We start from the raw sequence: 23,684 nt of genomic DNA, 5'->3' as shown, positions 1-23,684 counted from the left end.
AATGTTTGTTTTTTATCTGAACAAAATTTCTGTTATAATGCATTAACGTTAAATAATGTGAAAGTTGTTGAATTATAGCAAGAATAATACATGATGGCAGTGATCTTGGTATAATAGAAACAAAGTTGCATGTCAACTAGCCCTGTGGTGTTGTTTTAACTGGATGAAAATGACCACGTTGGTTGCATTATCCAGGAGTATCAACAGTGTTTCCATAAAACAAAGAAGAAGCTGGAACAAAATCCCACAGAGAGACAGTTTGACTTCAGTGAGATGTACATTTTTGGGAAGTTTGACACGTTCCAGCAGCGTCTCAGTAAGATCCTGGAAATGTTCAACACCATTTCCACCTACTCTGCACTACAGGACTCTAAGATTGAAGGACTGGAAACCATTGCCACCAAGTTTCAGGTGAGTATTCTGTTACATCAAGCCATTTTCATAGCTCAGTCATGCATCCCTTTAATTGATGAAATGCTACCACTGTCCAACTAAATATGTTCAGCATTTCTACTATGTTGAATATGATTTTGGTGGACTGTCAATAGAAGGCCTCTCCAGCAATTAAGATAATATATTTTAAATCTGCTGTACTGTAGAACTAATACATATGAGAAAGGTTGATGTATTATAGTCTGATAAAAGTATTTAAAAGCATTTGCAAAATACCACATAAATACAGACAAAAAATATTAAAGGCTTCAAATGAATAGCTCAGTAAGTAGGTTTGTTATTTTCTTATGCAAAATATTTTTTCCTGTTTGTAAAGTGAGATTGCACTGCTTTTGGTGGTTAAAATAATACTGGAATTTCATGAATATGCTGTATCATATTGTGTGTAATTAATATGTATCCTCTGCCTTTGAGACTGGTATATATTAATTTGAGGTATCTGATTGTTTCTGCTTTCTTGGATCTCCAGACTGCAGAAATGCAGGCAAAATGGGAGGTAATGTCTTCAGATTTTTGCAATGCATGACTCGTGTTTATTTCTATAGTTGACTGTGTGCTGTGGTTAATGTCATGTCAATGAGTTACACCACAAAGCAGTTTTATGGTAATACTAACTGCATGGAACATGAATAGAGTAGCAACTTTTGAATATCTTGAACATATTACTTGTGTTGTTATTTTGTGTTCCTCTGGTTTTCTTTCCATATTAGGTGTGCTGTTATTTACTTACATGTAGACATATACAGCTCATCGTTAAAATACCCATGTCACTAATGATATTATTTTGCATGCCATCAGCCCCATTACAAACCACATTTCTGCTGATTTTGCTAATGTCTGAATTAAATTTAAAAGCTTTAAAAGAATAAAAAAAGATAAAAAATCCAGAGCTGCACTCCCTCTCAACAGTTACGCTGTTACGCTGAAGAAGCTGTGTGCACTTATGCCCAAGATGATATTGTGTGATGAAATCATGCACTTATGACCAAGTTGATATTGTGTGATGAAATCGTGATCTTGAATTTAAATAAAATGACTTAAAAAAAAAAAAAAAAAAAATTATATGCACTGCCTCTAGCACTACATGACAGCACCTGGGTCCAACTGGACTCAAAGCAATCTGACTATCACTTAATTATGACGTCCCATCTTGTTTGAATTCATGCTTGTGTTGTTCATACTCTCAAATGTAAGTCGCTTTGGATAAAAGCGTCTGCTAAATGACTGTAGAATAGAATAGAATATAATAATAAGCAGCTTGCATCTTTCAAAGCTGTACACCGTAGATGCCTTCACTACTATCCGTGTTATAAAATCTTATTTGAATGTTATATGGAGAGGTTGAATAATCATCAGGGGTGTATTAAACATATTTAGTTTAAAGTTGACAACTAGAGATTTCTGAGTTCTTCAGACCAGTTGTAGGTTGAGTATATTGTACTGCAAAACCAAAATAAGCTAACACACAGTTTTTGAGTTAAAGTGTTAAAGTTAGATACATTACACTAACTTCTCTGAGGGTCTTTAGTTTGCTTTTACTTGCAAACATTTTCTATTTGAAAATCATTTTAATTAGAGTGGTTGTGTGTGTGTTCAATGGCTGTATTGATTTTCATTAATCCTGCATATTATTATTATGTTGGTATCTTAAATAGATTAAAAAAAAAACTCACTAACTACAATTTTCCATATCGCCCTGTTTTCCTACTGTAATTTTTTCAGTCTCTTCACGGTCCAAGTAATCAAACAAAGCTGATTTAATAGAGACTGCTGACCTCTCTGTTATGTACGGATTCCTCGGAGACAGATAAAGGTTAACAGTGCTTTATTAAATTGTGAGAGAACAGAGGAATGTTCTTACTGTTGGAAGACAAAACGGTGGAGTTGACAGGTTATCCTGGAAACTGGGAAGGGAAAGAGGAGTAGTCCATGCATGATGCAACAAAAAGGTCCGACAGGGAATGTGTGTGGTGCTGCAGTATAGACTGATGAGGAGATTGGATGCAGGTGTGGATGATTAGTGACTGACTGGCTGGCTGGGGTGTGAAAAATCTGTGATCCAGAGTGGAACCTGGTGTGGGTGTAACACTCTCCTTTTGTAAAAAAAAAAACTGACTGTTAGTTTAGCAGTGTATTTATAATTTATGATAATCTCTTAGACATAATGTCACATTTCCACATTTATATTGCATACTTTTCCTTTTTAATCCCTAACTCCCACATTAAGATGATGTGTTTTAACAGTAGGAACTTGTCATGTTGTCCTAACATGCACAGTTGGAAATAATTGAAACTATAGAGTAATTAGAGTTTGAGGGTCATCTTCTTGGTTGTTTAGCTGCAGAGGAATAGAAGATCTGAATCCTGTTTTCACCCAAATGTTTTTGTGTTTGATAGGCTATAATGCTGAACGTGAAGAAAAAGCACTACAGTTTCCTAGACCACAGAAGAACTGACTTTGATGTTGACTATGAGGATTTTTGCAAAAGCACCTCAGAGCTTCATGTAAGTTAATTGCAGACACAACACATTAATTATATTTTACAAAAAGGGGTTTGTCAATGGGTTTATACTAAAGTAATTACAGTATACAGAGTCAGTAATGGAGCCATAAGAGTTTTGGTATATTTTTGGTCTTTATTCTATACTTGTAGAGTGAATATTGTTGTTCAGTCATGCAACAAGGTTAGGTTGCATGAACATAAAAAATAATGTGCTGGGGAAAATATGTATAATATTTGTTGAAATAGAAACCATTTCCTGTCATGTAAGAGGTTAACTTTTTATGAGCATTTAGAATCTAATCTGCGTTCAAGCAGTGAGGAGTGCATAGAATGAAGTCCTGTATTTTTATTATTCGGAATATTGGAAATCTTGGCCAGACTGCTTGTGATAATTGTAAAGGTGTGAGGATAAAATGAAGAGTAAAGCTGAGTATGTGCAAGCCTTTACTCTATCTTTTCTTGTGTGAGACAGGGTTAATTGTTTATAAAGTTTTATTTTGCTGTTGCTTTTGAAATGTTACACTTGTTTGGTGTTTGTGTTTCCAGAATCAGCTGAAGAGTTTCATGGATAGCACCTTTGAAAAGATTCAAAATACTGAAAGAGCATTAAATGTGCTGAAGAAATTTGAAAGGTAACACAATGTCAAGCATTTAAAAAAACATCACACCTGCTTTTTAAATCTTCTTATTCCTGAGTGATAGAATTTACTGCCTGAAATGGTAAATTATCTACATGTAACTACCTGGATTCACCTGTTATTTTAGATTATTAAACTAGTTCCTTATCAAATGACTGAACTGAAAGAAACAGCAACTAAACCTCTCAGAAACTGGACACTGCAGTGGGATAAAGAATTCCCATCTTGTGTATTTTAATTTTTATTATGTTGCTTGTTCTAAAAAAAAAAAACTTTGATTAAAATCCATATTCTTTCATTTTTGGACTCTCTAAAACAGATTGGGAATCCCTGATCTTGACATTGACGAGAAGTATCAGCGCATTCTGCAGAATTATGGTCGGGACATTGAAATGGTTTCCCGCATCTACGTGAAACAGAAGGCAGAACCTCCCACTGGCAGGGATATGCCTCCAGTGGCAGGCCGGATCATGTGGTCACGGCAGCTGTACAAACGAATCCAGGGTCCAATGGATCTCTTTCAACAGGTTATACTGAATTTTGGACATTTCCCAGTTCTCCTTGGCCCTGTTTTGTTTGTGTTGAAATATTGGGTTTTTCCCTTTAAGTGTAAGCCTTTAAGTTAAGGTGCTATTCTGTCCCTGTGTAGCATCCAGGTGTTCTTTCCACACCAGAAGCTAAGAGGATTATTAAGAACTTTAACCGGGTAGCAAGAGTCCTGTTGGAGTATGAGATGCTCTACCATCACAACTGGATGACAAAAGTAAGGAAATAAATTACAGTAGTCTTGTATATAGTTAAAAAAAAAAAAAAGTAGTAGAAATAGAACATTTAGCGCAGGTGTGTGAATACGAATACTTTTGGTCTCATCTTAGTGTAGGCATCTCACCCACTACCTTCCTTCACTTTATAGTGTTTTTACTATACTATACTGTCTATACTGTCATCTTTTTTTCCCCCACATCCCCAATTTTTAGATAAAACTTGCTAAACTCCTTGATTAACAGTGATATGTCCTGTACAGATGGAGGACGCCAGGGTTGGCCTGCAAGCCTGTCTTTTGATACGGTCCCAAGAGACAGGGGAGCTGATGGTGAACTTTGACCCAGAGATTCAGACCCAGATAAGGGAGACAAACTGCATGACACGAATGAATTTGGAGATCCCTCCCTTTGCTGCTCTGCTGCAGCAAAAACAGGAAACTCTGAAAAAGAACTACAACAAATTACAGGTAGGTGGGGGGAAAAATGGTTTGAGCATACTGAAATACATACTGTACAACTTGTAGATTCAAGGATTCTCAAGCAAGGACCACACCATCTATTTGAAACTTTCTTTGGGATAAATAATGTAATTTTTTTTATTCCATTTCATCAATGAGTTGTTTGATTGTTTATTGAAATGTCAAAATGCAAAATTCTGATAAGAAGTAAAGTGAAGCTGCAGTGTGGGAAAAATCTGTTGGGCAGCAGTTGTTGCTACTGACTTGAAAACCCCCTATAAGAGACAAAAGAGAGGGTGAGAAGAAGAAGATGAAAAAAAGGTAAAAAAAAAAAAAACATGTATGTAGGAAAAGTAGGAATTTATTATATACGTCGGTAAGGCTGGTGTTTGAGCTTTAGTTCTTTCACTTTAACCTTTTGTTAAATAGTAATATTTCTACTGCACATCATGAACATGTGGCTGATAAAGATAACAGTCTTAACTGACCAAATCAATATCAGCTTGAGATAATATATAAAATATATTGATATCTGTGCTGTTTTACAGCTCATGTTGAACGAAAACATCAGAGTACGCGCCAAGATTCAGACCGTCTTTGAACAGCTGGCCATGCCGCATGTTGCTAAGGTAAGACCTGGTATAAGCTTAACTGACGTGGTGTAATAATCTAAATTATACTGTAACATACTGTACAACATATGTATTAAAACAAACTTTCAAAACTCAATTTAAAAATGACTATGCAACAAATGTATTCATGTATTTAGGTTAATGTATGTAGTAATTAATGGCACATGTTACATATTTTACTGCATTACATGCTTTGTAACATATAAACTTCACAGGTGTATGTAATTAGCCTTTACAGGTGTTAATTACAGCCTTTATAATCTGTTTCAGTACTGGGAGAAAAAAATAAAACAGCAAACATGTTAGTTTGATGTGGCGCTCATGGCTTTGCTGAGTTTATAGCATATTACAGGAATGAAAAAAACTTTTTCTGATGGATAGGGGCCCTAATTGGAAGTCTGTACCTAAAATCAATAAGAAAAGCACCAGCGACAACATGCGCTAAGAGATAAGAGATAAGATTTCTGTCTGGATTCTGGACTACATTTAACTGTAGCTTGCTAGCTAACATTAAAACTAGCTAATGAATTGATGACTACAGTCAAAATTGTGATGAAATACATTTTCATACAGGCTAACAACAGCATTGCTATGCTGACTCTGTGCAAACTAAACAAACATTTAAATAGAAGCAATGGTTGTCAAAATAATTTTTTGAATAAATGTTTCTACTGGGAAAAAAGGCCAAAATAAAAGGGTGCTTGATGTAATAAATTCCACATAAAATAGAAAAGATCCTTCACAAAATCTTGTTTTTATTTCAAACACACATGATAATATTGAGTTCACCTTACCTGAAGTCACTGATGAACTCAAAATTGTTCTTGCTTTGCAGCAGGACCTTGGTGTGGATGGGTTTTTGCTCAACCCACATGTATCTTTAAAAAGAGAGGAGCTACAGATTGTAGATGAATTTCAATGTCTTGTTACCTTGGACTTCACATTACCTTTTAAAAATCATGTTAAAAAATTGTTGTTAAAATGTTTCTTCATTCAATTATTATTTTTTTTATATTGAATATTATTTTACTAACTGGTCACTGACAAACATGTCTACTTTAAAACTAATAAAATCTTTATACAAAAAAGCTTTTAAATGTTTGATAGAAACTCATTTTCCTTTCACCATTGCATAATACTTCAGAAATACAATCTTTTAAATTTTGAAAATAAAAAAAAAATAAACGGGCATCTTCAATTTATAAGATTTTGCAAGGACTCTCTCCACCATCCTTGAATGTATATTTAAATCAAAACTCAAACGTTGGCTAATGAGGAACCAGACATGTAAACACCAATGATCATTCTTTTACTTATGTCTTATGTCTCAAGTGTTGGATTGTGTGGATGATTTTTGTTATTAAATCCTGGTCATTTTTGTTGTAAACTGCTTTTATATTTCCTTGATCTGATAGGGACTACTGATGGAAAGTAATCACTGGCTAATTCTAGCATATTTACATTTTTATGTCCATTAATATGCATTGTCCCTTTTAAATAAAAACATTAAACTAATGTCAGGCCATAGATGTCTCTGTCACTGTGCAGCTGCTGCAGGCATAACTGATTTTTAAGCACAGGGATACCCAGTGACTTGAGAGAAGTCACACAAAACTACCAAAATTACGTTAGAATTCTTCATTTTCATCATCAATCAACACTGAAACAGATATCTTTTACTTTAATGTCCACAACCTGTTGTCTATGCACTGAGCCTATGATGAAAGATGGATTATTGCTGATGTGAGGTCAGTATGGTGACCAATAAGGCTTTGTTAAGGCTGAAAACTGCTTTCCTCATACAAGGCGCTTAGAAGGTACACCATCAAGGATGATGGTGTTTATTATTCCCAATAACTTAGTGCCATTTATTATTACAGTGATAAACAAGAAGATAAAAGAAAATTAAACACGAGACATTGAGACATTTTAGTTTGGATGATTGGAAAATTGACATGACATAATTTTTTATTTTTATTTTTTTTTACCTCTTACTGAAGTAATTAGAAAGCTTTTCATGTCATTTGAAGTACTGATCAACCAAATAAATAAAATAAAATAGTACTTTCAAAAAGTGCAGGGTAATTTCAATTATTGCTATGGTCCCAAAGTGAAAGTAAAAGTGCTACATTTAATGCAACTGCACTATAATTAACATAAACTTTAAGAACCAATTCCTTTTTCAGAAGCAATATTAACCTCCGTCCCTTCCAAACAAACGTTGACCAACTAATTGCTGAGTTTTATTCAACCTGTGGCGATATCTTGTACTTTGTGGCTCCTATGAGAACAAGAAAACCCAGAGCCAGAGCTCAGCTGGATGAACATTGACACTTTTACTCTTAGGCAGCTAAGTATGGGAGCTGAATGACGACAAAAAAAGGTTTCATAAAAACTCTCTGACAAACTATCAGCCGGCTGGAAAAGCAGCAAGAGCCAAGTACTTTACTTCTGTTATTTCTAAAAATGTTCACAGTCCTAAAGATCTTTTTCAAACTATTGACACTGCTCTCAACTCTGCTGCCAATTTCTGGAACTTTTTCTCCTCTAAAACTGATTATATACAATCAAATATTCAAATAGTCAGTTATTTCATTAAATAACTGACACAATATCTCACACAAAACCCATCTATTGTGCTTTAGACATTGTTTTCACAGTTTTTAACAGAAGTTTTGGAATCTATTTGACTGTCTGTATCTCTTATTATAAACAATAGTTTAATAAATGTAATTGTCCCATTTTGTGTTAAACGTGCAACTAATAAACCTCTCCTTTAAAAAACTGTATAGATATTCCAGATATGAGCAATTACTATTATCTATTTCCAAGCTCCTCTTTTTTTCCAGTGTTTTAGGAAGAAACCAACTTTTCACTGCTTTTGTCTTGTTTAGACAGCAATAATGTCTTGGAAAATTTTCAGATTAGATTTGACAGATTTTATCAAAACAGAGAAAAATCTCTTTATGTTGTGAAATGTTGTACAATGTTGTAAATGTTGGTAATAGTAAAGCTCTAGTTAAATATTTTTCTGACTGGTTTGTAAGAATACACTACACTACAGAGGATATCATGATAGCACATATTATTTGCTTAACAGGTGGATGAAGCTATACAGCCAGGTTTGATCTCCCTCAGCTGGACATCTCTGAACATAGACAACTATCTCAGCTGCATCGACAAAGCATTGGGTAAGCAAAAAGATAAACCCAGATTGATGCCTCATATGCTGTAACGTAAACACCCTGCAAATTAGCACTAGCAGCATGTTGTGAAAGTTACATAAATATATTCATTGTGCACTCACAGGCATCCCTCACATACATTGTTGTTCTTTGCACTCCACTTTTTCAACCTTTGCATTCTCTTTCCTTCCTCAATACTTGCCTTCTTCCCTATGTTTTTCCCTTTAATCCTTCAATTTTCTGACTGTGTTCCTCTCTGGGTCTTCTTTGTTCTGTGTCTACAGTTGACCTGGAGCTATTGATGGACAGAGTGAATGACCTGGTGGAGTTTCGGATTGATGCCGTACTGCGGGAAATGAGTGTATCTACACTGTGTGTTCTGCCAGAGGATGAACCAATAACCTGTGAGGAATTTGTTCAAACCACCAAGGTAAATGGATAAAAAATATTTCTTTTAAATAAGAGAGCACAATCATTGTGCAGTTATAGTTTTACCACAGGACACGTACCCATCATGATTTTTCCACTACCATAGTTTGAAAGATGCTAAGTTTACATATAACATGCACAGTCTTTGAAATACACCCATGCTCTCCACACTTTAAGATTCTTGTCTGATTGGTTTTCTTCTTGAACATTAGCTTATATTTTATGGAATAAAAACATTAATGGTGAATCTTACATAACTTGTCATTCTATACTTACATGTTTGTGTAGGAGCTGTGCATAAAACAAGCCCAGAATCTAAATATTAAGAGTGCACTAGTAGAGGAGGCTGCAAATGAACTGATCAACATGCTGATGGAGTTTGACCACAGTCAAAAAAAGGAGGAGGAAAAGGAAAAGGTTGAGGAAGAAAGCTGCACTGAGAGCAAGACCATAGACCACCTTGACAGTGAAGGTACGTCCTTGTTTTGCTTATAAGGACAAATAGATTAGGATGATTTGAAATGGAATATACCTTGTCTAATAAACACATATACTGTCTGTGACAGATCAGGGGTAAATGTTGCTCAAGCCTTTAATGTGTCCAGTTAATGTGTTGTGTTTTTAGGTGAAGATGAGTGCCACTCAGAAAGTCGTCTCTTCTCAAGAAATACATTGCTCCCTCCTGCTAGTGTTGGCCCTTCCTCCCCTTTGGTGAGAAGGAAGAAGAAAAGAGATCTGATGGAAGTGATGGAGGAGGAAGCCCAGGAGCTGCTCTCCTACTTCAATCACCGAAATGTGGATGCCTTGCTCAGAGTGACACGCAACACCCTAGAGATGCTGCGCAAGCGCATACATACATCCTCACTCTCACATTTCTTGGGTAAGTCTTAGATTGCTATTTTCTCACCTTTAAGCTGAAACACAGAAACAATAAAAACATTTCATAACAGCCACACAGTGCTTCTAGTGAATATTTGGAAGCACATAAAATAAAAACTGTAATTGTCTTACAGAGGATATTGTTTCAGTTGTAACAAACTTGTTTTAAATCTTGACTGATAACACAGAAGTGCATTTCCAAATCTCCTAGTTACTGTTACTATAGCAAAACCATGTGAACACAAATTCTGTATCAGCACCATCAATTCTCTTTTGTAAAGTTTATTTTTGGCTGTTCTTTCCTGAGCTCATGAAATGTCAATCTTTTAAATCACATGATATTGTAAAGCATCAGAGTTTTGCTGTTCTCCCGCCGTAGGTGAGAATGATTCAACCAGCTGTGGAAAAAGCAGTAGTCAGCAGGCCATCTTCCGAGTCAATGTGACCCTTGCCATACCTAACATTGCTATGGTTCCAGCCCTGGAGGAGGTCCAGTTGGCTCTAAACCGGGTTGTAGAGTGCGTGGTCAGTGTCAGCAAAGGAGTAAGCCAGTGGAGTAAAGAAAGAATCTCCAAGGTGTGCTTGTCAGATAAAGTAAACAATACTTTGAAACTAATAAATTTGATTGTTTAATTACAGCTTAAGAGTTTTGGTCTGGTAACCTTCCAGAAAAACCCTCTGAGGTCATTTTTTCTCATTTCATTTTCTTTTTCTAGAGAAAAATGAATGAAAGACGGATGGCAGCTCTGAAACAAGACAGTTCTGAGAGTGAATCAGAAGATGGAGCAACAACACACAGGAGCTTGGCTGGTATAAGAGGACACAGGAACTTGTCTAACTTAAACTTCCTAGCTCAACTCAACAATTTATCTTATTTGGCATTATTCATATAATCTGTTTTTTTATACAACTTCACCATTTAATTAGACCTCCATATTTCACAGCTCAGCACACTAAAACCATATTTGACTATTGTTAAACAGAGACACCTTAAATGACATGATTTGTCCAAGATTTCAGAAGGATGATATTTAAAAGTTTGGTGCCAATAGACCTGCACTTTTAGGCACATTTACCAAAAAGATTATATGGTTCTAATCTACAGAAACGTTGCAGTTTTAATTTACTTTGCTGTGAACATGTTTTCTTTTTTTTAAATGAAAGGACTACAAGGATTCAAAAGGAGTGTCTAATGTTGATGTGCATCTCTACCAACTAAATGTTTAATGTTAACTTCTGTTCTCAAAACTTTTTACTTCTCAGATGGCAGCATCTCAGACATTTCAGCATCTGTGATCCAAGCCATCCCATTCCAAGCCAGAAATTACTTCAAGAGTGTGTCTGAGAACAAGGAAATTGTCAAGTTGGTTTCTGTTCTCAGTACTTCTATCACCTCCACCAAAAAGGTAAATAGACATAATATGTGCTAAACTGATCCAGTATGATTTAGATTTGGATTCTGACTAAACCAGAATCCAAATGAGATATTTTTTGTCTTCATATCATTTTAAATATTCGATTTTCAGTGCTACCCATACGTTACGGTTCATATTTTTGGTTCTATGTTATTGTGCAGGAAGTGGTTACTGCTTTAGAGCGTTTTAGTCATTACCATCACATCTGGAGAAAAGACCGTGAAGACACGATGCAGAGGTATGTTGAGCTGAATGACTAATTTTCAATGTTGAATCTTAAAAATGATCACATTAGTATTTTTTATTTTCTTCTTGTCATAGATTCATCCAAGGGAATCCCTTGCTGTCAGAGTTTGAGAGCCAGATCCTTTTCTATCGAGATCTCAAGCTGGAAATAAACTCTGAACCGGAGTATATTACTGTAGGAGCTTTGGCTTTTTTCACAGGTTAGAAGTTGTTAATTGGACAGCAATTAAATTAAATTCCAGTGAAGCAGAAATTGATATCTTCCCCTTTTTTTTCCTGGTACAAGCATGAAATAAGGATACTTTATTATCCCAGAGGGAAATTACAAATATATGTAATTACAATAAATAATAAATGTAATATAATAAATGAGATATATGTAATATGTTTCAGCATCCCTGAAGATGTCCCTCACTGCTGAAACTAAAAACTGGATGGTGGACTATGGACTGTTCTGCAACAGGAAATATCGCTCAGAGATGGAAGAAATCTTTGCTTTTGTTGATGAAGCAGGAAAGAAACTAAACAGACAGATCAAAGACCTGGATGACATTCGCATTGCTATGGCTGCACTCAAGGAGATCAGAGAGCAGCAGATATCTATTGATTTCCAAGTTGGACCCATAGAGGTACACTACAACATAGCAAGTATTCTGTTCCCAGATAGTAGTTTCTGGCTTTCTCAAATATCTCCACAAAAATGTACTTGATGGAACAAAGATCAGATGTTTGATTGTGTGAATGTATTCAAGACTATCTAACTGATGTTTATGAAAGTGTTTGGATTAAATCCCGTGTCAGAGGCTTAGAGGCCTTCCAGCAGAAATTCACAGAGTGAAATCATGTTTTATGTTTCTTAATTCAATGCTGATATTAATACATGATTTTTTTTTTCTTTGCTGTAGGAGTCCTATGCCATGCTTCATAAATATGAACTATCGGTGGCCAAAGAAGAGGTTGATAAGGTGGATACTCTGCGTTATACCTGGGAAAAGCTTCTGTCCCGGACTACAGAGGTACAGAATGAACTTGTTGCTTTGCAGCCAAACTTCCGAGGAGAGCTGGTTAGCAATGTGGAGACTTTCCAGGAGGACTGCCAACACTTTTACCAGGATTATGAGAAGGTAAAAGATGAGGAGAGGCCGAAATCATTTAGTATTGTTCTCATTTCCATTGCTGATTATGTAAATTGCAGCAGATAATTAGTATGGTTGGATTAAGACTTATTTGGATCATGAATGACAAGGGCTCCCTCTCCCTTCTGCTTCAGGATGGACCTATGGTGGTGGGGCTAGCTCCCCAGGATGCCAGTGACAGACTAATCATGTTCCAGGTTGGTTACTCACTATATGAATACAACATCGTAGATTATTATCACAAATGAAAAAGTGTTTATATGATGGGTCTATAATCATGTTTAAAGAGGAATGGTGTTTGCTGAAATATTCTTTTCCAGTCATTACAAATGTCAGTCGTGCTAGTTTTTTTTTTTTTTTAACATGTGTAAAATTCATACCAAAACTGTAACCTAAATTATGTCCAGTAATGTTAATTTGTGCTATTATACAGTAACTGGATTGGTTTTGTTATTGTCTTCTTCAGAATCGATTTGACAATCTGTTCAGGAAGTACATCACTTACACTGGTGGAGAGGAGCTGTTTGGACTTCCTGTTACCCAGCATCCTCAGCTGTTGGAAATAAGAAAGCAACTGGCTCTGCTGCAAAAGCTGTATGGCCTTTACAACAGTGTCATCGAAACAGTTAATGGTTACTATGACATCCTCTGGGCTGACATTCACATTGAGAAGATCAATAATGAGCTGCTAGATTTTCAAACAAGGTTAGATTTTTTTTTTGTCTCAAAATTTCATTAAGGTAACTTCAGCTACTCAGTATTGAACTGTTTTAGCCACATTTGTGCTGACCTTTGCTTAAACTGCAAGTGAAACAGACACTTCTAGGAAAGGTAATCCACCACTGAACCAGAAAGAAACATAAAAGCTTGTTCTACTGCTTAAACTGAGAATGTGGATTTCACAAAATCGAGCTGTTATGTTGCTCATGGAGGTGGGTGTCTATCACAACAGGTATAGTAAGGGCAAAAAAAAAACAAAAAACAAAAAACAAGTTCAAGTCAGTAAGAGGATTTTCATAAGTATGTCGTTGTTTACAGGGACATCACTTATCCTCTCTATACAGATTTTTTTTCCAGTGGAATTACTTAACAGTGTTTGTTTCCCCATTAGTGCTTTTCTTTGCATCTAATTATCTGCAATGGTTTATTCAAAATTTGTGTCAGGGAACATAAAGAGAGAGTAAGGGTCAGTGAACAGCACCAAAACTGTTTTATTTAGAACAAAATGTTGGTAATGTCTTAATTTTTTTCATCTGACAATGAGAAACTAGTTGAAGGTTAAAAGCAGTTAGAAGTCACAATGTGGTTTTTTATTTTGAGGTGAAGTAGACAGGACAACTGATCCCTGTGGCAGAAATGTTGTCTCTCAGTTTTGAAGGTGTTGCTTTAAGGAAAATACTTCATGAACTTGTGGGAATTGTGTTTTATGTAAGAGATGGCACCTTACAAGCTGCATGTTTCACGGTTTTCATGGATAAGTGTGAAAGGTTTCTCAGCCTTAGAACTTGTTTGTGTTGCTAAGTAACATCTTGGTAAACAGGAAGAAGTCTGCAAGGCTCAATCAGAGGTTTGATAGTCTTGACACGTTTTCTCTGAAAGGAAATTTTTCTATATATGTTTTTAGGTAGAGAGCAAAGAGCAGAGATGTATGTGCCTGACATTATTACAAATTATTATCAGTATCTGACAAGCTGATATTAAGCAGCATACTGTAGCTTGACCATTACATTCTGAACTAAAGATGTCGCAAGCTGCCCCGTGCTCTGAAGGAGTGGCAGGCCTTTCTGGACCTGAAGAAAACCATTGATGAATTCAGTGAGTGCTGCCCCCTGTTGGAACTCATGACTAACAAAGCTATGATGACGCGACACTGGAAGCGAATTACTGAGGTCAGTGAAACTCGGGGCACCACCAGCATGCACCCATGGTTCCCCTTAGAGTCATCCATGCCTTGTTTTTTTTTTACTCAAAAAACTATTGAATGTGCCTTTCTGTTTTTGTACCAAGGTGACTGGGCATACCTTTGAGGTGGAAACTGAGACTTTCAAGTTACGTAACATTATGGAGGCACCTTTGCTAAAAAATAAAGAAGAGATTGAGGTAAGTATGTACAACAGGGCTACTCAGTTAGATCCTAAAAGGGGTGCAGTCCTGCAGGTTTTCAATGTATCCCTGCTCCATCGCACCTGACTCAAATTAATGAGTCATCGTGCAGAACTTCATAAGATGTTGGATCAATTTCATTTCAATAAGGTGTGTTGGAGCAGGGGTACATTGAAAATCTGCAGGACTGCGGCCCTCATAGGACCAAATTGAGTAGCCCTGATATACAGTATATACACACAAGACACACACTTGGTGTAATGCATAGTATTCTTGCCCTTTTCATACAAAACTCAAACAGAGCCATAGGCTACATGTGAGAGCTAGATGGGACACAAATTTAGGAAAATATAAAACAGATGTATATCCTGCATCAATTGATTTGGCTGTCATCCATGGGTGCACCAAGGTCTCAGCAGATGAACAGGTAAAGAAAATAGTGATTGATTAAGAAATGCCCTGCAGGTGTGCTAATCAATTGATCCAGTCTGCTCTGTCACTTACCCAGCGGCTGAGCAAAAAGCACCCCTCTATCACCACAATGCTGAACAAAAGCACTTTTTAATAAAGCAATCATTTCACCTCTTTTGACTTTTCCAGTGTGTCATTAGTGTGACTGCTAAAAGAAATACGACTATTGTTAATGCCACTCTTTGTCATTTCTCTTTCTTCCACCACTAATTATTTTATTGTTAGTCATACACTTTTGCAGATGCAAACGTAGTCCCAAATATAAAATGTTCACCAGATTTATGAAATAAGTGTTGCACATTTTTTGCGGCTATCTGTAATTAAATATTTTTTATCAGAATCTTCATAAGCCTGTGCAACATGCACAGTGTGTATAACATACCGTTTAACAGGAGCCTGTAAAATATGCAAGCAGCCCCAGCATTGTTCAAATTTACTGACCCAGACAAACACTATAATATGTAATAATTTGCATTGTTATAATCAGCAAATCAAAAAAAGTTGTACTCTGACAACACTATCATAATTTAAATAGACTCTAAAGGATTCATGTTTGTTTTCTTCATTTACTCTAAACATTAAGTTTATTTGTTCTGTATTAGCAAGTAATGTAACATTAATATTTTGTCTGTCTTTTGGTTAGAAATGTAGCGACACCAGGGTATGGTTCTTTGGACTATGGTTTGCATTATACTGACACGTACAAAGCTTATTGGGAGTGTAAAATTTTAATTGACTGCCATTTATGTTGGAAATATTAGACAGATTTTTGATAAGCCACACACCTTCATTACATTGTGAAACTAAATTGTTATTTTCAATGTCAGCAAACCTGTCTATAATATAGCCACCCACTTTCATGAGATCCAATAACACACAAATGTCAGTGACATAAAAACAAATCCCGAATAAAACATAGATGTACCAGGATTTATAATTTTCCTCATTATTGAGCTTGAAGCTAACACTTCAAATTATACAAGTAATATAAAAATGAATGGTTGTCCATCCTTCCAACTTTCACAACACTTGATTAAGACACGGTTCCCTTTAGGAGACTACACTATAAAAATGATGACTTCATGCTTATTTTTAAGAATAAAAACATATTTTTATGTTTAAAATGTTGCAGCAGTTACAGCCAGACTGGGATGGACACAATTCACATATTGAAAGATATTAGCTGCTGCAGCAGCAGTCATGCTTGCAGTTTCTAAATTATTTGCCCTCTAAATGACAAAAAGTGTTTGGAGACCATTTTTTTAACTTGTCCAAACAATTTTGGAGTAAAGTCTTCTTGAATAAATGTAGTTGTTGACATGCAAAGTCAGTTCAGTACTATTCAAGATCAAGTTCAGTCTCCACAGTTTAAGTGAAATGTTTGTCAATTTCTTGGATTATATTAAAAAGCTGCTGAAAGTTTTTGCTTTAGTTAATCCTCTTTCCCCCCATTTTTGCTGTCCCATTCAGTAGCACTTTCTAAACTAAGTGGACTTTTAAGTTACCACACTGAATATCACTTTCAAAGGACAGACTGAAATAACTTTAAAAAGTAATAAAAAAGCAATACAAGTTTAAAAGGACCCAGCTGTTTAAAAAATTTGCAGCTGTTACCTTAAAGATTTATTCCACGAGGATGTTGTCTTGTCTTTATCAGTTACTAGTAGTTTTTTTTTTTTTTTTTTTTTTTTTTAGTACCAAAGCTGGATCGATGCTTATCTTTGTCTTTTCTCTTTTGCTATGATTGACATTCTGGCTTGCTATGAAAAACATTATTGGTAACATTTTTTCATTGATCTCTGCACCGATTTACCCATTAAAACTAATCAGCCTGATCATAAAATCTGCATTCAACAGTATATCTGGTAGCTTGGCTGCCTGAATTGTTGTATGTGCCATGTTAAAAAACTGGACTGCTATTGTTTGATTGCCACTCACCAACAGTGTCCAAGATCTGTCCAAGAGCCAACAATGCAGACTTTTACATTCTTCATTTAATAGTAATGGATTACATTTATATAGCGCTTTTTCAAGGCACTCACAGCACTTTATTCCATTATTCATTCACTCCTCACTCATACCTGGTGATGGTAAAGCTACTTGTGTAGCCACAGCTACACATCACCGACTGACATTAATCCACATTCATTCACCAGCGATGCCAACACTGGAGGCAAGGAGGGTGAAGTGTCTTGCCCAAGGACACAACGACAGATGACTGGGGGAGTGGTCATCGAACCCGCTCTACTGCCAGAGCCACTGCCGTGGACATACTTGTTCACAGCTACATGCATTTAGCAATACTTTTTGAAGAAATACATGAGAATAATTTGAGATTAACAAAGCTTCACTATTCTCACAATTGAGCTTTATTTTTGAATTCTTGTGTGTTTAATGCAGGTTACTGAATTCACGTGGATGCATACTAATAAAATTTTTGCTTTGATGGCAGTAGTGAAGATAATTTAGAAACAATTATATTTCTTTGTATTTTATAGTTATTTGCAAATAACTTTAGTATTGCTAATGTCTTTTAACAATTTTTTCGGGCGTTACTTTACAGGATATCTGCATCAGTGCTGTAAAAGAGCGGGATATTGAACAGAAGCTGAAGCAAGTGATCGCCGAGTGGGACAACAAAACCTTTACATTTGCCAATTTTAAGACCCGCGGAGAGCTGCTGCTGAGAGGAGACAGCACATCAGAAATCATTGCCAGCATGGAGGACAGCCTGATGATTTTGGGGTCTCTCATGAGTAACAGGTGAGTTGTGAGGAATTGTTGGGGGGAACAGAATTTCACATTTTTTGTTGCCACAGGTGTAGGAAGTGTCACTGGATTGCCTTTCAGACAACCCCACTGTGTCACTAAAGCTTACATGCAGATTTTACTTCTCTCTCAGGTACAACACTCCATTCAAAGCCCAGATCCAGAAGTGGGTTCAGAACCTTTCCAACACCACTGATATTATTGAACACTGGATGACTGTACAGAATCTTTGGATCTATCTGGAGGCTGTTTTTGTAGGCGGAGACATTGCCAAACAGCTACCTAAGGTAAATTATGCTACAGTCAATTAGTTATATTTGATTCTGCAAACTGGTTCAATTTCAGTGAGTAATCATTACCTCGTGGTCTCTGAAGCTAAACAAATTCCTGCTAAATCATTTAAATCTAACAACCAAACACATTTCTGTCATATGGCAAGTTCTCTTACTTACTTAGACTCTTACTGGCTCACCTCAGCAAGCAGGTGAACACCTTTCAGGACCCATTACAGTTTGCATACCGTAATGGGCTTGGGGTTGAAGATGCCATCATATACCTGCTTCAGAGAGCCCACTCTCATCTGGACCAGTCAGGCAGCACTTTGAGGGTCATGTTCTTTGATTTCTCAAGTGCTTTTAATACGATTCAGCCTGCTCTGCTGTGTGAGAAGCTGCAGAAATTCCAGGTGGATCCCTCCACAACCACCTGGATTTACGACTACCTCACAAACAGACCACAGTTTGTGAGACTGAAAGGTTGTGTGTCTGAGATGGTGGTCAGCTGCACTGGAACACCACAAGGGACTGTACTTTCACCATTTCTATTCACGCTGTACACCTCAGACTTCCAGTACAACTCTGAGTTCTGTCATCTGCAGAAATACTCTGATGACTCAGCAGTTGTTGGGTGTATCAGTGATGGACAAGAAGCAGAGTACAGAGAACTGGTCGGTCAGTTTGTGAAATGGTGCGGTGACAATCATCTCATCTTGAATACCAAGAAAACAAAGGAGATGATTGTTGACTTCAGGAGGAACAAGAACACACATAGAAGTGTTTCCATCATGGGAGAGGAGGTGGAGGTGGTGGAGGAATACAAGTACCTTGGAGTTCAGCTGGACAACAGACTTGAGTGGAAAAGCAACACTGAGTACATTTACAAGAAAGGTCAGAGCAGACTCTACTTCTTAAGGAAGCTGAGATCTTTTAACGTCTGCACCAAAATGTTGCAAATGTTCTACAGGTCTGTTGTTGAAAGTGCAATCAGCTTTGCAGCAATCTGCTGGGGCAGCGGCATCAGAACCAGAGACTTGAAAAGAATTAACAAACTGATCAAGAAAGCCGGTTCTGTGCTTGGAGTAACTCTGGAGCCGCTGGAGTTGATCATCAAAAAAAGAATTCTGTACAAGCTGACGAAGATAATGGAAGATCCTTCACACCCTCTACACAACGCCGTGACGAAACAACAGAGTGTGTTCAGTGGGAGGCTTGTTCAAGTCCGATGCAAGACAGAGAGATACAGAAGATCCTTCCTTCCAGCAGCTATCAGGCTGAAGAACAAAGCCCTTAATTAATTAATGTGATTGTTTTACTAAAAAATTACTACTACTACAATATTGAATTTCCCTTTGGGATTAATAAAGTATTTTTCATTCATTCATTTCATTCATTCATTCTATGAAAGTACTCATTTAATGAAGTGAACGACAGGCTCAATCTCTCTGTAGGAAGCAAAGCGTTTCTCAAACATTGATAAATCCTGGGTGAAGATCATGATGCGTGCCCATGAAATGCCCAATGTTGTGCAGTCGTGTGTGGGAGATGAGACCATGGGACAGCTGCTTCCTCACCTACTTGAACAGCTGGAGATCTGCCAGAAGTCACTTACAGGGTGAGTATAAAAGGCTCACATTGTTCACCTCATAACACAGTTTCTGGTGTGACTATTCCAAATGTTTGAAATAAAAGTGCTTGATTATTTATAATTTTTTTAATATATATAAAGTACTGCCAACCACGTCATTTGTTTGTGTTGTCTATCAGTCACTAACCAGCTACTTATTTTCTAAATCATGTGGTCAAACAGCTATTTGGAAAAGAAGCGTCTCTTGTTCCCACGTTTCTTCTTTGTGTCTGACCCTGCCTTGCTGGAGATCCTTGGCCAGGCCTCTGACTCTCACACCATCCAGGCCCACCTTCTCAACGTCTTTGACAACATCAAATGTGTCCGATTCCATGACAAGGTTGTTTATTTATTTATTCATTTTAGTTGTGTTACACACCTTCTGGTAGGTCAGTATTTTGACCCTGAAATTTAAAAGAACAGTCAAAAGTTATCCAAACGAATCAATGTATCACCTGTCGTAGGTGTATGATCGTATCTTGGCTGTGACTTCACGAGAGGGGGAGACCGTGGAACTGGAGCGTCCTGTCACAGCAGAAGGGAATGTGGAGGTGTGGCTGAATGCTCTGCTGAAAGAATCCCAGCGGTCTTTGCACTTGGTGATCCGACAGGCTGCTTTGACTATCCAGGACTCTGGCTTCCAGCTCATTGACTTCCTAAACTCCTTCCCTGCTCAAGTAAGTTATTAAAGTTGTATTGACAGAACAGTTTCAAATTAGTGGAGTTTTCCTTAAACAGTATAATATTCTTATCCTAAATCCAGGTGGGCTTGCTTGGTATTCAGATGATATGGACAAGAGACTCCGAGGAGGCTCTTACGAATGCTCGGTATGATCGCCGCATCATGCCTAAAACCAATCAGCTCTTCCTAGATCTGCTTAACACACTGATTGACATGACCACAAGAGATCTAGAGGCTGTGGAGCGGACCAAGTATGAGACCCTCATTACCATACATGTCCACCAGAGGGACATATTTGATGATTTGGTGTGTATATTATTTACTTCCACAATGTACCAAAGTACACAAAATGACACACACAAACTATTTACAGCTTCTGCCAAGTTTAGTCTGTTCAGAATAGCTGCACTTTATAAAACTGTCTGATAATCAGGTCTTTAATGGTGTAATATCAGATAGTCATTTTATGTTTACTGCAAAGAGTAGACTTTAATGTTATTAAAGGATTTTTAACGTAAGTCAATTATTGTTTTATCCCAGAGAAAGAAATGCTGCTAGTGTTGAAGATGAAATGACTTTACAACACATCAATGTTTTTCATTACTTGTGTTTAATTCACCTCATACTTCTCTTAATTTATTGTCCTTCTATCTTCTCATTGCCCTTGTTTAATTTTCCCAAACATCTCATATTTCTTAATTCTTGCCCCTCTCCTATTATATTGTCATTTCTCTCCTTACACATTTTACCTGGTTTTATTTAATCTGTTCTCATCACACTCCTTATTCTGTTGCCTTCTCTCCCTCTATCTCCTTGACTTGATATATTTCTACCCCTCCTCTTTATCTCATGTCCTCTCTTTTTTCCCCTTGTGGGGCTCTCACCTTTTTTCTTTTATCTTCCCCTTACCTCTTTTTTTTTCTTTGTTGTAACCTTCCTGTCACCTCATACCTCCTCATGCATCCTGCCCTTTCACCTCTCCTTTCCTCTATTTTCCTACTTTTATCTCTCACCTCACATCATCCTCTGAATGGTGCTTCTTATCCTTTGCTTGCAATGTCCTCTCTTTCCCCCTTATCGCCACTATTTTTTTCTTCCTCCCTGTCTCTTTGTACCTCCTCGTCTCTCCTGTCCTTTCCCTGTTTCTCCTTCCAGTGCCGGTTGCATGTCAAAAGCCCTAATGACTTTGAGTGGCTGAAGCAGTGCCGTTTCTACTTCAATGAGGACTCAGACAGGATGATCATCAACATCACAGATGTGGGCTTTGTCTACCAGAATGAATTCTTGGGCTGCACAGAAAGACTTGTCATTACACCTTTGACTGACAGGTAAAAGGCCATCCATGAAGGTGGACACAAATCATAAGAAACTATTTTTTTATATAAACCACAGTTGAAATGGTGGAGTTTTGTTGCAGTAATCAATCAGTATTTTAAATGAGTAAATCAACACACACAAATTTTTGTAATACGGAAGGAAAAAACAAAGAAACCTTCATCAATTATGTGAAGATTAACAAGAGCAATACTACCAAGCGTTGAAAATTTGCCATTATCTTTATTGCTATGTCAGCAGTTCTATATAATGCCTTAATAAAGTATATGTGACAGCTCATGCCTATGGCAGAAATGTATTGTTTTAAACTTTGTTGTAGTAAAGGAAAAACTTTCATAGAAAAAAAAAATAGGCAACAGATTATAATAGTACTGTACAGAAGTATTCTGCTGTAAGATTGGTCAACATCTATACTGGGTAAATGTTCACAGTTGCTTCAGTTTATATTAAATAGTTTAGTTTTATTGTTGGACTAATGACTGGATTTGAGGAGCAGAACTAGAGTTGCCCTGGGATTTGGAGGAGATGAAATTAGTGGGGAGGAGCAGCTACTCTTGCACAGTGATCATCACCTCTGTCACTGAGGGATGATTTGACTGACAGGAAGAGGGGAAGGGAATTAGACAGAGGGAAGGAAGGAGGGAGAAATACGCCAACAGCCAGAGCCAGACTAACTCCCGCAGAGAGAGATATGAAGAGACAGAGAAAGAAATATGAGAAGAGACAATGAGAGGGAAATGTGAAGGGACAGCAACAGAGAGGAAATTGCTAGCAAACATCTGACAGCAGCTCTCTAAAGAAGTGGCATGTTGGTCTTATAGCCAAAGGCGCTAAAGCAGCCCTAATGTTTCCACTGCCATATATTTTTGTCTGTACTACTGTCTGTTTCCTTCTTCTCTGTGAGTCTGTGCTTTGGAGTGTTTTTTCTCTGTCCTTTCTTTCATCTTCTCCGTCCTTCATCTTCTCTGCCACTCCATCTGGTTTAAAAATACATAAAAGTATTATTGGTACTACAATTCGTGGAAGCTGAAGGATATAGAAAAAACAAAAACTCCTCTGGAGATTATTTTTAATCAGAGTGGTCTAATTTGTTGTGTGTGTTTTCGACAAGACAACATGTCACAAGCACAGTTTTACTGTGATTATGTGTTGAGCTAGAGCCCAGGGTTAGGTCCTCTTTTCAGTCATCCTCTTTGCTGAAGTATCTTTGAGCAAATAACCGAATCCTTGTTTGCTTCAGGGACACATTTTCTAGCTGTTCCTGGCATTCACTCTCCAAGCAGAGAATCATGTTGCAGTAGTTTTGTTCAATGATGAACCTAATTTAAAAACAGAAAAACTGGATTTGGGAAAATTTGCTTTGTGAACATGCAAAATTTCCAATTTCATGAGCTGACTGTTGTCTAGTAATATAAAGTATGTATAATTTTTGTGCTCAGATGCTACATCACCTTAGCCCAGGCACTTGGCATGAGTATGGGTGGAGCTCCTGCTGGTCCTGCAGGAACAGGTAAGACAAAAAATAAATGAATAAATATTTTTTACATTTTGTATTTATTTAACTAATTGATCTATTTAGTTACATTGCATCAGAAGGGATGTATACAGAAATATTAGAGACCACTGCTCAAATTGCTGTTTTAACTTTCTACCACTGTTTCTGCAAAAAAATCGAACTGCTCA

The 23,684-nt window shown here is 36.9% G+C and overlaps 1 protein-coding gene across 1 annotated transcript in view; it reads left to right on the top strand.

Annotated features, from left to right (window-relative positions):
• The window catches only part of dnah5 (dynein, axonemal, heavy chain 5), a 111,915-nt gene that overhangs the window by 19,334 nt on the left and 68,897 nt on the right, over window positions 1–23,684 (top strand). Inside the window, exons 11-40 of the mRNA XM_041989067.1 lie at window positions 196–411; window positions 2,851–2,958; window positions 3,504–3,589; window positions 3,915–4,122; window positions 4,245–4,358; window positions 4,620–4,826; window positions 5,366–5,446; window positions 8,550–8,640; window positions 8,919–9,064; window positions 9,352–9,535; window positions 9,689–9,943; window positions 10,322–10,518; window positions 10,659–10,752; window positions 11,206–11,348; window positions 11,519–11,595; window positions 11,679–11,803; window positions 11,997–12,232; window positions 12,509–12,727; window positions 12,874–12,936; window positions 13,206–13,444; window positions 14,481–14,628; window positions 14,747–14,839; window positions 17,877–18,076; window positions 18,216–18,369; window positions 19,809–19,972; window positions 20,168–20,324; window positions 20,449–20,661; window positions 20,748–20,972; window positions 21,822–21,994; window positions 23,441–23,511. Of these exons, the coding sequence (XP_041845001.1) occupies window positions 196–411; window positions 2,851–2,958; window positions 3,504–3,589; window positions 3,915–4,122; window positions 4,245–4,358; window positions 4,620–4,826; window positions 5,366–5,446; window positions 8,550–8,640; window positions 8,919–9,064; window positions 9,352–9,535; window positions 9,689–9,943; window positions 10,322–10,518; window positions 10,659–10,752; window positions 11,206–11,348; window positions 11,519–11,595; window positions 11,679–11,803; window positions 11,997–12,232; window positions 12,509–12,727; window positions 12,874–12,936; window positions 13,206–13,444; window positions 14,481–14,628; window positions 14,747–14,839; window positions 17,877–18,076; window positions 18,216–18,369; window positions 19,809–19,972; window positions 20,168–20,324; window positions 20,449–20,661; window positions 20,748–20,972; window positions 21,822–21,994; window positions 23,441–23,511 (4,687 nt within the window). The remainder of the gene's footprint in view (window positions 1–195; window positions 412–2,850; window positions 2,959–3,503; window positions 3,590–3,914; window positions 4,123–4,244; window positions 4,359–4,619; window positions 4,827–5,365; window positions 5,447–8,549; window positions 8,641–8,918; window positions 9,065–9,351; window positions 9,536–9,688; window positions 9,944–10,321; window positions 10,519–10,658; window positions 10,753–11,205; window positions 11,349–11,518; window positions 11,596–11,678; window positions 11,804–11,996; window positions 12,233–12,508; window positions 12,728–12,873; window positions 12,937–13,205; window positions 13,445–14,480; window positions 14,629–14,746; window positions 14,840–17,876; window positions 18,077–18,215; window positions 18,370–19,808; window positions 19,973–20,167; window positions 20,325–20,448; window positions 20,662–20,747; window positions 20,973–21,821; window positions 21,995–23,440; window positions 23,512–23,684) is intronic.

The sequence above is a fragment of the Melanotaenia boesemani genome, chromosome 6 (assembly GCF_017639745.1).
Source record: "Melanotaenia boesemani isolate fMelBoe1 chromosome 6, fMelBoe1.pri, whole genome shotgun sequence".
NCBI lineage: Eukaryota > Metazoa > Chordata > Actinopteri > Atheriniformes > Melanotaeniidae > Melanotaenia > Melanotaenia boesemani.
The sequence above is the reverse complement of the archived record's forward strand: the minus strand, read 5'-3'. Positions and strand labels throughout refer to the sequence as shown.